Source organism: Lacerta agilis, chromosome 6 (assembly GCF_009819535.1).
Source record: "Lacerta agilis isolate rLacAgi1 chromosome 6, rLacAgi1.pri, whole genome shotgun sequence".
NCBI lineage: Eukaryota > Metazoa > Chordata > Lepidosauria > Squamata > Lacertidae > Lacerta > Lacerta agilis.
In genome coordinates, this window is record NC_046317.1 from 36,060,944 (window position 1) to 36,074,627 (window position 13,684).

At 42.8% G+C, this 13,684-nt stretch overlaps 1 protein-coding gene across 5 annotated transcripts in view; it reads right to left on the reverse strand.

Moving 5' to 3' along the window:
* NFIA (nuclear factor I A) overlaps nt 1–13,684 on the reverse strand; it is a 398,911-nt gene that overhangs the window by 280,326 nt on the left and 104,901 nt on the right. Inside the window, exon 1 of one of the 5 annotated variants that reach the window (XM_033151950.1) lies at nt 3,171–3,195. The exons of the other annotated variants lie outside the window; for them this stretch is intronic. Coding sequence (XP_033007841.1) covers nt 3,171–3,173 — 3 coding nt within the window. The 5' untranslated portion in view covers nt 3,174–3,195. Of the gene's footprint in view, nt 1–3,170; nt 3,196–13,684 lie in introns of those variants that run through there. 5 annotated transcript variants of the gene reach the window in all.

Consider the following 13,684-nt stretch of genomic DNA (forward strand, 5'->3'; position numbering starts at 1 on the left):
ATGAAACATTAATTCCCTCTGTGTGTGTATTCATCCCATACACACACACACGCATCCCTACAAATGCTTATGGAGATGTTTTATGATTTCCCTTAATCCACAAAGCAGACAGGAGAAGGCTAATTTGTCAGCGAGGCAGGATCGGGCCCTTGGCTGCGCTGCCGTCGCTGGCAGACGGCGTTGCCGTATGATTTCCAGCTCTTTGTGGTTAGGAATATTATCTTAAGTAACTTTTGGCGCCCTTCGTAAGACTTTTGGACGTGGGATGATTGTTTGCGCCCTCTAGGCAGACGTTGCATCCAAGTTCAGGCACTGAGCCTTTGCACATCCGCTCCCTCCTCGCCTTCCCCACCCCCTCCCGAGAAGCCTACACAAAAATGCTCTCACATCCGCGCGCGCGCCCTCTGGATCCCCCATAAACACACACACACACACACACACACACACACGAGAGTATGTTGCTGGGCAAGGCACGAACATAATATAAACTTTAAGCTTCCCTCCTCAAAAGAGGCGCAAACCTTGCTTCAAACCCCCGAAAAGGTTTCCTCGGGAAGATTCCCCCACCGAGGGGAGGAGGGGAAGTCCGTCGTCCCGAGGGTATAAAAAGAGATATATAACAAGAAGCAAGAGAGGCGGGGGAGGGAGGCGGTCAAATACACTTAGAGAGGATCCCGCTTCATTAAAAACATTGCAGACGAAGATCTGGCTGAATCCAACATTGTCTCTTTAAAAGGGGAACTTCGAAAAGTGCTATAGGCTGCTGCTGCTGCTGCTGCTACCGTGAAATGGTATATGTCTCTCTGTGAAGAGACTTTCTGCCGTGAGCCCTCCTCCTATCCATATACTACCTGGCACGCTGCCCGGCATTGCATTTGCCATGTTTTATTTGCAGAAACTTTTACCTCGCTAGCCTCGGTGAAATCCTCTTAGATATATAAATTACGTCGCGGAGGGTTCACTTATACGGACCATCTTGAATATATATCAAGGAGAGACTTAACGGGAAATCGCATTAATATGATTTAAAAACTTTTTAGGCAAGAGAGATCTTTAAACCACTTCCTCAGGGTTAGTTCCGCCGGTCGAAAGCGGGAGCTTACTCCGGAGCAGAGTCGCTTTGGAGGACCGCTCGACAACCGGCAAATGACAACTGAAGTCACGACTAATCGATACTTTCCATGCCATTTCTTTACTTTAAAGCAATTGGGGGTGGTCTCCTCTCCCCCCCCCCCGAAAAAAGTCAGAGCGGGTAGTTTCCTCGCAGCTACTTTTCTAGTGGGGATTTCGCTGCCTTGGCTCTTAAAGCGAGATCTGCCTACTCGAGCGCCCTGGCCGCTGAGAAACTGGGGGGCCCGTTGGCGTCCATTGCCCGGCGCGAAGACGTCCAAACTTCCGCTTTAAAAGAGCTTAAAGGATTCTGCAGTGAAGTTCCCGAAGCGTTTCGGAAAGCCCATGCCCTGGCCCTGGCAAGCTCTCTTCCAAAGAAGACTCAAGGACCTCCTGCATGGCTGAAGGCGAGGGTTTTACACCGGAATGGGCTGCCAGAGGCTATTTCGAGCGCAAGTGTGTGGTTGGTTATGTTGGACTTGGTTTCTACTGAGAGCTCCGGTCCAGAGAAAGACAGCCAGCCTGGCTCCCAACCAGCAAGTTCGACCTCTCCCAATTCTCTCGAGTTCAGTGCAGGAAAGAGGAAAGAGAAGAGAGGGAATATATCATGCCACCTACCTACCCGTGCGCGCGTTTACGCTCTCTCTCACACACACGGATCTTAAAATTCTCACAATCCCTCCTCACTGTTCCCTCTACATAAGCAAATTTCACTCGCTGGGTGAGATTCAGAGTTCAGCACTTCTCAGTCCCACTGATTTAAACGGGAGTCAAGTGAGTTCTTAAAACTGCAGCTCAGATAAATAACGACAGTTCAAAGTGTTTATCTTTGACTGCTCCCAGTAAATGGGGGGGGGGCACACAAACTCCAGACGTGCCTACCCAATACGTAGTGCATACACACGTTCGAGGGACTCATCAAACGGTCAAGCATAGAAGTAGCCTACAGTATAGTTTGCAGCAGAAATCATGTAGTAGAATTCAACAGGACAGGGTCCTCCAAAGCAGTTTGAAGTCTCCCGCCCTAATCATGTCTACTTGGGAGTAAATCCCCGTGTAATCAGCGGGACCTGTAATCATGTTAAGGGGGGGGGGGCTCGATTCCTCCAAAGCACTTTCATATCTTAGGATGCCCCCAATCACGAGTAACAATGGTTCGAACAACCAGGCAATGATCGGAACACACCAGAATAAAATAGCAAAGAAACAAAAACAACAGTGCAGTCAGAAGGGGGGGGGGGCTCACTGGTGACCTCTCCTCTCCTTCATAAGAAATATCGACAGCAGAGTATAAATTTGGGACAAGGTTGCTGCAGAAATGCTCAAGGGTTTCAATCACAGAGCACAAAGGTGAATGTAATGTTAAGCAGAACTGATCGCGCCATGCACTTTCACAGAGAGAAAACTTTTTTTTGTTATTACAGATCTCCCAGCAAAATCCAAATGTATTATATAGCTCTGTGTTGATTTGACAGCTCCCAACTATCCTTCGGTGCGCCGAGCAGAGAGAACTTTAGAGAAGAGGGAGGGACGAACGCCGCTCTCGCTATTTCCCACCTCCTTCCACTTTGGATATTTCGAACATTACAACATCCAGCCTGTTCTCTTATTGGATGGCGCTCTAGTCCATCATAGACATTTGCTACATTGATTAGAGAATGGGCTTGTCAATTACATCCCTAGTCTAGACGCTTCCTTTTGTGTTGGGCTGGCTGCCGATTCCAGACGTCTTTTTACAGAGCTGGGCACGTACATATTTTTTTTTGTTGGGGGGGGGGGGTTACACCGAGCAAGCTCAGCGGTTTTCTCAGATCGCTGGGGGCGGGGGGGGGGAGGAAAGTCTAGCGCACGCACAAAACCCACCCACTTTGCCTCTTATCTGGTATATAGTGCGCACACGGGCAAACGCAGTCCGTTAAACCTTACTTTGCAGCAATTAAAACAGGTTACAAAGCAAACATCTGCAATACAATAGCCATTAAAACCTCACGTCAACCACATTCTCTTTTCCGTTTTTGAAAGCATGGAAATAAAAGGCTGAAAAAGACACATCCACGTACCATTGCAATGTAAATAAAGAGTACGTGAGAAACTTTAAAAGGTCGAGTCAATGGGCTTCATCATTAGTTCTCACACGTTGGTCTTTTCTATAAAAAATAAATAAACTAAACTTGTAACTTCTGAAAATCAGGAAGATTTTTTTTAAGGTAGTTAATTACCAAGCTGCTGGGTAAGCTTTTAAAAATATAAATAAGTAAATAAATGACACCTTCCGAATCAAAACGATTTGTGATGGACTCTCTCTAGCCTCTCTGTTTTTGAAAGCGATCCAAGCCGGGTTGGCTGGGTTCTCAGATTCTCTCTGTGTGTGTCTCCCTCTCTCTCCCTGGCTTTGCCTTGTGTGCGTTGGATTGTGTTAGACTTTGCAGAAGTTGCAATCGATTCGACAGACTTCCCCTCCCCCGCTTCCCAGCCCGCTGATTTCCGCAATCGCTGCAATTTGCATAGGAGCCACACACACGGGGAGGAGGTCCGTTCTCACGGAGGCCAGCGCTGGGCCAATCGCGGCCTCAGGAATTCCTTTCAGCGCGCGCTCCGGCCGGGAAAGCGCTGCCAGCAGACTAGGCCTCCTTCCAAACACCGCAGCGGCAGCAGGAAGGAAGGAGAAAAGGAGGGGAGCTCTCTCTCTCTGCGCAGTGCTAGCCCTTTCTGCAGGGATGAATGGAAGGGGAGGAGGAGCAGGAGGCACGCGGGGTGTGTGTGTGCCAGATTTGCTGCACGGCGCAGGACGGCTCTGTCCCGAAATGTAATATTCTGCCACCGGTTCCCTAGCTGAATAGTGCGTGCACTGTTCAATCCTTGATGCATTTACTCGGAAGTGTCCCCCTTTGAGTTCGCTGGGAATTGCTCCCAGGTAAGGAGGCATAGGCTTGCCACTTAAGGGGTCAAAAATCCTCTCTTGCACAAGAATGCTCCATAGACCCTAGAGCAGGGGTCAGCAAACTTTTTCAGCAGGGGGCCAGTCCACTGTCCCTCAGACCTTGTGGGGGCCCGGACTATATTTTGAAAAGAAATATATATGAACGAATTCCTATGCCCCACAAATAACCCAGAGATGCATTTTAAATAAAAGCACACATTCTACTCATGTAAAAACACCAGGCAGGCCCCACAAATAACCCAGAGATACATTTTAAATAAAAGCACACATTCTACTCATGTAAAAACACACTGATTCCCAGACCGTCCGCTGGCCGGATTTAGAAGGCGATTGGGCCACATTCGGCCCCCGGGCCTTAGTTTGGGGACCCCTGCCCTAGAGCCTAGACTCAGGATCCCATCCAGTGGAAGTAAGCGATCAGTTTTACCCATTACTTTGAAGTAAGTTTCCTTGCAATTAATGGACCTGCTTCCATTAATTCACATAGTATGTGTTTGAGGAAACTATGTCTGAATGCTTAAATTTTAAGCGCAAGTGTTTGCGAAGAAGCACCACTGAAACCAATGGGTACACAATCATGCAGTCCTTGGAGTAACTTCTCCCTTTCCAAAGTCTTTTGGTCATTTCATTTATTCATTACACCATTCAACTTGAAAAGTAGTTGCAAAATGTCCATTATCTACAGTACCTGTAAAAACAGACCACTAAAGGATTTCAACCATCTGTTAGTGTAAAACAATTTTTTCACTGAAATTCGTTTAAAACTACTGCTTGCAATGTGCCTTATGCTCAGTTTCTGTGATGCTATTTTGGCCTGTTTAGATCAGGAAGGTTTCTCCCTTGGTGGACAAGTCTTGTTTGTGTGGGGGTCTCACAGATCAGCATATTTAAGGCTTGATGCATGCATATCTATGAGAGAATGCAAATATACCGTAATACTTTTTAAATTGCATGGCAGCTTGTTCCTCTCCAGCAGTGAGAATTCTGTAGCAAAATCAGGCAACTCCACAAGAAGAAATTTTGTTCCCCAAGTTAAATCTTGTCTTTTCTTTTTCTTTCTTCTGTGTCTGACCCTGCAATATGAGGTTTGGCTTGTTCGCAGAAATTTGCTTTGCAAGTGGTCTTCTGCAGAAAACTTGTTCTCTGCTTGTGACATGTGATCCTATTATTATTGTGACTAGCATACGTGTGGATGGAGTAGCTGTGCCTTGCATTAGGACAGAGCTTAGGAACCTGTGGCCTTTCAGATAATGTTGGCCATTGGCCATGCTAGTTGGGACTGGTGGAAGTTAGAGTCCTACAACATCTGGAAGCATTAGGAGTTTGGAATAGATGACATCTGGGAAATAGAGAGAAATAGAGGTTTTCTCGCTTTGGAATAGAGAGAAAACCTCAATGCAGAAAATACTGTTTAGTTGGCTAACTTGTTTCAGTGGCATTGTAAAACACAACACTGATCATTTGCAAATTATTCTTTGATCCTCCTCTTAGGTCTTGGATCTTTCAGCCCTAATCAGCTCTAAGATTTTGCCAGCAGGGGAGACAATACCAATACTGGATTGGATGGCGTGGTGAGGCAGTGGCACTCACCCAAACTTCTGGCTGTTGAGTCGCTGCTGCTTGCCGGGAAGGAGAGGGGTGAGGCAATAGAAAACTCTGCATTGTGATGAACGAACTGGCAAGCACACCATTTTTTTCCTGCCATGCGCTGATCCCACCCAGTAAGCAGCAGCTACGCAGGTGCAAGGAGGTCAGATAAGCACCACTACCCCACTATGCTGTCCTCTAGTGGTCAATACTGTGCTACATGAACAAATAGATTGAACTGGTATCTGATAGGTTCTTATTAGATATAGCAATGAAGGCATTATCTGCACCTATGTTCACATTATGAACAAATAATGTAGAAGTGCAGTCTGTTGGGCAGAGAGAAGGAATTCATGCACTTCTGAATGTTTCATTGCTTCCCCCCCATTTAATAATTTGGATTTTTAATGTAATAGACACTGAAGACTATTCAATATTTTGTCATGATGAAAGTTGATTTAGCAATCATGCATAATGTCCTATATCAGGCATCCCCAAACTCGGCCCTCCAGCTGTTTTGGGACTACAACTCCCATCATCCCTAGCTAACAGGACCAGTGGTCAGGGATTATGGGAATTGTAGTCCCAAAACAGCTGGAGGGCTGAGTTTGGGGGTGCCTGTCCTATATCATAGTCCACAAACTCAATATTGAGTTCTGCTGAATCCTAGTTATAAAAACTTGAACATATTTATCCTATATACCAGGGGTTGGCAAGGTTTACCTCGCCTGGGTTGGTTCACTCCAGCGGAGATCCCTCCATTGGCTGGATCACATGCATGCCTGAGCATGTGTGCCTGCGATTTCCGGCGTCTGCGCAGGCACAATTTCCGGTGCTGTGGAAGCGAGTCCCCACACCACGCTGTGCTGGTTTAGCACAGCATGCAGGGACTTGCCGAGCGGACTGCTTGGTTCGGGGGCGGCTCGTTGGCCAGTTAAACGACCCCCATGGGCCACTTGTGGCCCATGGGCCTTAGGTTGCCAACCCTTGCTTTATACTCTACAAGTGTGGATCCTTATGTAGGCACCATCCATGCACAATGAGTTAGCAACAGATACAGGAGAAACGGTGTGCAGAACAACAAACTTGTGGGTGGGGGCGGAATCCCAAAGGTGCAAAAAATAAAATAAAATTGGCCCATTGTGACTGGCCACAAAGTGTTGGGGGCTTCCCAGAAGCAACTAATTGGCCATTGTGGAAACAAGATGCTGAACCTGATGAACAATTAGATCTGATTTAGGAGACCATTCCTATGTTCTCATATCGTTCTTTGCATCCTGCCATCATTATTTAAAATGTAAAATTGCTCTAGATCTGCTTTTTTTAATTATTTTTAAAAAATTGCTATGTCTTACTGAAAGTAAGCAGGTCTTGCTTATCAACAAAGAATACCAGCCACAGTCCAGCGGTTGTCCCATCTGTTGGACATGCAGAGTGGGGTATTAGTCTGACTCTTGGAAATGGAGCATGAGGACATTTGGACGTGCACCAGCTGTTTGTTCCTGCTATTGTTGTCATCTCTATTAATGCAATTGTTTAACAGTATTTGTTTGTCAAGAATGGATGACAGGAGTGCGCTTTGCATCTTCTTCCAGCCTGACCATATCCAGGTTAGAAAAAAGCATTGGTGACTAAGCAGCAATCTAAGGATGGTGTGCATATGTGATGGTGCACTGCTGGTGCAACTCAAAGGAAATAGCATAGGGGGGTTCATGAAAGGAGGAGGATCAAAGAGTAGGTGTGGGGGGGGGAGTAGATTGGCAGGCTGGGAGATGTGGTTGCCCTAATAACTTTGGCAAGTTTTGGGACTAAAGGCATTTTAATGTAATGTTCACCTTCTTTATACTTTCAAATTCAGGACATCTTTTTCATCTTAAAAGAAATTGTTATTGAAGCTCAAATGTTTAAGAGTGTTTTATTTTTTTTAAAAAAAACAACAACCTCTGGTTAGCTCTAATCAAATTGGAAGATCTAAAATAGGTGCACTGGAGTAATTAGGTTTATGTAAAATTATTAGAGTGATGGCAGAATCTTGAATTACATGGCAGAAATGTTACATTGTTGATAATTGGCTATTTGCACAATTGGCAATATGCATTGATCACTATATATTCCTGAAATTCTCCTCCCATTTCCTAGGTTAAGAGTGCAATAACATTCCAAAATTTGCACATAAATCACACCAACCTGAGCTGCTCATATTTTATATCTTCTGTCCACTGGGATCAAAATGTTGCCATCCTCTACTGAATTGATCAAGCAAGCATTGTTAAAAAATTAAACTCACTATCCAAAATGTTAATCTAAAGTTTTGATTGTTGCTAATATACCTTTAAGGCATGGTATGAATTGTGTCAGCTCACCACCATCCAAAGAGCAGAATGTGTATTCTTCTTGTTAACTTCTTTTACTTCAATGATTAAAAAATAGAATTACTGTAAAACTTCTGTCATAAACTGTAAGAAGGACACTATGGAGCAAAGTGATAGTTCTTGTATGGGAGGTTAAATTTTATTCATTTATTTCACAAGATTTTTATATCATTTGATTGTAATAAGAGCTCAAATCAGTTTACAAAAAGAACAAAACAATAAAATTATCAGTTCAAAACAGTTTAAAACTATTCAAAACATTCAGAGAATAAAAATAAACAATAAGCTAAATACCAGATTAAAACACATGTTAACATTCTGCATGTCTGGATAGGCTTGCCTAAACAAAAATGTTTTCAGCAGGGGCTGAAAAGAATACAGTGAAGGTGCCTGCCTGAAGTCAATTGGCAGGGAGGTCCAAGGTGGAGGTGCTGCCATGCTAAAGCACTGATTTATTACAGATGCAGAACAAGTATTATGCAGCATATGTAACCATGCCAGTTCCACAAATCTAAGTGGTCAAGTGGGCACAAATCAGGCAAGATGATCCAACAAGTAAACTGTTCCCAAGATGTTCAAGGCATTATATACTAATAGCAACACTTTGAACTTCACCTGGTAGCATATCAGGAACCAATGCAGGTCTCTGAGCAGAAGTGTTTTATGCTGATAAAGTCTCACTCCTGTCAGCAATCATTTCAGGGTATTCTGCTCTAACTGCAGCTTTTAGATCAAGCACAAGAGGAAACCACAACTTTCTTCATCACCTTCCCCCCAAAAGGGGTATTTGTAACTGGTTGATAGTTATTCCAGTCTAAAGGATCCAGAGCTGGTTTCTTGCAGAGTGACACAATGAAGCATTAACCATGCTCTGGACCCAACCAATCAGACCCCCTGTGCTAGATTTTAAAAGCCACGAGGGACATGAGTCAAGAGGGCATGTGGTCAGATATATTGCTGCCAGCACCTCGTCCACATTAGCAGACTAAGCTGCAACAGATCCCACAACACACAATTGATTCTGGCCCTGGGTACTTCAACCAGAACTGCAACAACTCCAGCATCAAGATCACTCCAAAGTCAAGCACCTTTATCCTTTCCTCCATGCACTTTTGTCTGTGGTCCCTGTAAGGTTGCCTAGAAGGGAATGTGACCCCCAAGGCTTGGGTCCTTCTTGCTAGTAGCCACTGGCCCCACCAATGTTCTCTATCCCCTGCCACACGTAACCTCTTTCCAGCCTTTCTTACAGCATAGCTTGGGCCAGACTGTTTTCTCTCACCACTCTTTCTTGAGCTCTCTGGGCTGCACTTTTAGCTCCTGTAGCTCCACTGACTCATCCTGCTACTCCTACTGCTTCTGATGGAGCTATGCTAACAGTTACAAGGAAATGAAGCCTTGCACCATGGGGCTTGGGGAAAGCTAAGGCATATAAAGAAGGATTTTCACCAAGCTGCTGCTGAAGGTTATTGCTGAGAACCTTTGAGGGATTTCAGAGCTCTGAAAATCAAAGGGGACATGCATTGTGTATGCACAGCATAGCTACGGCATGCCAACTGAAATTCTATAAAAACCAAAGACCAGTCCCTATTTAGTCAACATTTCGAAGACCCTGGCCAATTGCTGCCCCCACAATTCTACCAACACCATGTGCCACTTTGCCTAATGAAACAAACTCTTGCACCTGATTCTGTTGGAATGAAAATAAATCTCTTGTAGGGGTAGAGTTTCAGAACATGTCTGTAGGGCCTGTCTAGACAGAAATTATCTTGCATTACAGATAAATTTACAGATTAACCAACACAAGTTTCTGCTGGGGATAAACCTATATTAGTTTAAAACCATATTTGTTTTGTATTTTTAAGACACCGTTTACCATTGTGCATTTATAGCGGAGAATAAGCTGAGAGAGGATGCCACATAAAGATATCACAGCACAAAGTTGTAGAGCATCCTTTGCCAACCTGATTTCCTCCAGGTGTTTTAGACTACAACTCTCAATGCCTGATGGGAGTTGTAGTCTAAAACATATGGAGGTTGTGGAGTGTTATTGCACAGTTCAGCTAAACAGTTGGTAATTTAGCTGCTAAATAGATTGAACATAACTGCACATTCAAATGATGGTGATCATCTGATTTTAAGACAGAGAATGGGAGAAGAGAGAGAGCAATTGAAAAACAACAGCTTTACAGTCATACTGAATATTATCAGTGCTCCAAAAATTCTTCTTTTGATGGTCTATAATTCTATTATTTATTAACATTTTAAAACTGTTTTCATCTGAGAAGGTCTCTGAGTTTATCACCCAGTAGAGTGGCCATTCTATGGAGGCTAATTCTAAATTCTGTGCATGGTTTGTGACTAACGAATACCCAGAGTAGACCCATTATCATCAATTGACTTACTTAGGTCCAAATTCTACAATGTGAGATGCAGCCTATAATGTGCAATAGCTACAGAGACTTGCTTGCAAGGCACTTGCTTGCCCCTTAATTCATGTTGCTTTATAGATTTGATAGCATAATTTTGCACAAGGACTGCTTAAACAACAGTTTTAGATATAGCAGCATAAGCAGTTCTCTTTTGTTGATAAGGGAGGTGCACAGCATCAAATGGCCCCTCAGCTGTTCTACCTGGGAGCTTAGGACAGCTCCCTTAATTCAAAGTCAAAATTGATGGAAATCAGATGACCAGTTTAAATGTGTTTTAGGCTGAAAAACCCATAGCTTGGTAGTAAAGCACATGGTTCATGTGCAGAAGGTTCCAGTTTAATCCCTGGAATCACTTGTTAAAAGATCTTTGTCCAATATCTTGGAGTGTCACTACCAGAGTAGAAAGCATTGGGCTGGATAGATCAAATGGTCTAGTGATAGAAGACAGCTACATGAAAATAGTATGCGTTGTGAGTTTACTAGTGACTGAGAAATATTCTAGTTTCATTACTTTAATACTGCAAAAGTGCAGTAAATAATGCATTCAGTTCTTGATTTGCTGATGTATGCTTGTTAGCAGAAAGTAGAAACTAAGAGCTTTTCCAGATATATGTACATACTGAAAAACTAAACAGGCGGATAGTTATCTTTACTCAAGTTGCTACTTCTGTTTCCATCTACAATAAAATGTGCCACAACAATCTTTAACAAAAACTATTAGAACATCCATTTGAAAGTTCTCATGACATCACCAATTATAAGTGGCACACCTCACTATTTTGTATACTTTAAACTCCTTATTTAATTTAAATATTTTATTTTTTAAAGGCTGAAGAACTCCTCACTATAGCATTCAAATTATGGATGTTATCAGCTAGATCTTCAGACCAAAAGGGGAGGGGAGTTCTAAATATTTAGCTAGCCCCTTTGCAATGATGCTACCATTTTATTGGCCTTCTCCGTATATGTATATAAAACAGCTATGTACTATGACTTCCCTGCACAATAGCATCCTAATATATAAAAATTATCTGAAGGTTTAAAGAAAAAAGCAAGCTTGATAATTTCTTTTTTTTGTAATAGAGAAACTGAAGGCTCAGTCTTGTTCATTACCCATCATATAAATACTGATCTCTCTCTCTCTCTCTCTCTCCAGGTATAATCTCTAATCAAACTGGTTTTGTAGGTTTTTGTGTTTCAGGCTGGGTCCTAGCAGCACACATGTTGGTAAGTGCAGCTGTTAGGAAATAATAATCAGTGTATTTTTCTTCATTGTGCGCACATAGTGAATGTTACTTATGGGAAGTAATATTACAAAAAATAATAACAGCAACATAATTTTACATATAACCCATGTGTTTATAGCCCTAACAAGGCAGATTATAATTTAAAAACCTTAAATATTAATTACATTTTAAAAGACTGCCGGGAGGTTGAAAGGTGACAAAATTAAATATCAGAAAAAAGAGAGCTTCATTGGTGGGTGATACTAACACAAAGGCTGGCTTCAGATGAGACAGTGAATATCTCTTAACATTGGGTGGCACGCATTTTCTGTAGGAGAGGCTTAAAAGCAAATTTCAAATATGGCCAGTGCTCAAATCATTCATTGCCTTTATTATGAGCTATGCCATTCTAAATTCAATCTGCCACTCTTTAGGAAGCCAATGGAAAGAGCACAGAGCTGGACTAATGTGACCACTTCCTCTCAAGCTAATAAGCAGTTATGCTGCTGCAGAAATTCTGTAGAAATTGCAGACAATGGGGTACCACTACTGGTAATAATAACAACACCAATAGTCAAAGAGACATGGACTGCTGTGGCAAAGTAGTTATTGAATAAAATAAGGATGTAGCCAATGCAAGTTGCACAGCTGAAAAGAAACACTGTTGCATCATGTCTTACACTGTGTATGTGATATTTCATGAAAGAAGTTACATCGTCTTGACTCAGTCCAGCTCCAAATGCACTTGTAACAGTTAAAGGTTTTCCAGCCTCAACGAAGTGGAGATATAAAAATAAGAAGGGTTTGCTTACCATAGTTGTCCCACAAGTCTACCCATGAAATACTAATGACTCCTTTCCCCCCAAATTAGTGATTTAATTAAGCTGTGCCCTTCCTTCTCATTGCCTGTATTTTCATTTGTAAATAAAAGTCTGTGTTAAAAAGGGGAGGGCATACCATAACAATTATACTAGCCTACATCAATCATAGTTCAATTTACAAGACTTACACATAAATTTATTACAGTTGTATTTTCCCCAAAGAACTCAGGTAAGTTCAGGGGACATTGCTCAGTGGTAGAGCATCTGCTTTTCATGCAGAAGCCCCTTGGTTCAATCCTCAGCATTTCCAAGGAGAGCCAGGAGAGATCCCTGCCTAAAACCCTAAAGCTTGCTGTCAGTTACCATATCCAATACTGGGTGGACCAAGGGTCTAGCTCAATATAAGGCAGCTTCCTGTGTTCCTAAGTAGGAATTACCCCATTTTTCTATCAGCACAACAATCATGTGAGATAGGTTAGGAGAAACAATAATGTCTGGCCCAAGATCACTCAGTGAGCATCATGGTTATGCCAGGATTTGAATCCAAGACCTATTGGTCCAGTTATGACTGCAGTGTACAACAAATGATTACACCAAATTACTGCATCTTACTGACATACCCAACAATTTGATGGGTACAAAACTAAGTTGCAGGCTTGCAGCATTCACATAGCAATAAATACTTAATAAATTGTGGCTAGGAGCATGTTTCACCACTCAATTTGAGGGGAAGGTTATGTATTTTACTATTTCAGCTTCATACCTAGGAACCATTATTAATGTCCTTCCAATGCTGCCCAATGCCCATTATCTTTTTTATATCCTGCTCTGAATCAGATTCCTCCAGAAAGTACAGATTTGCACCATTAAAAGAGTTGGTATTTTCCCACTGCCACATGTGAACTGAGTCCTATAAACATAAGGGGCATGATCCACAGAGCTGTCAGTGCTCTTTCAATGCATCACTATTGGATGCATCACATTCTTATGACAATAATACACTGAAATGTTTTATATATATCCTCATAGTTATCAAGTTCCATCACACTGGAAGTGCCCCAAAGCTTTTGCATGACCATCTTTCAACAACTTTTTCCAAACCTGGAACCTGGGTGTGTAGCTAGTGGTGGCACTGATCTTTGACACTGCAGGTGTTAGTAGCTAGCACTGAACCTTGCAAAGTCTACTATCCTACGGG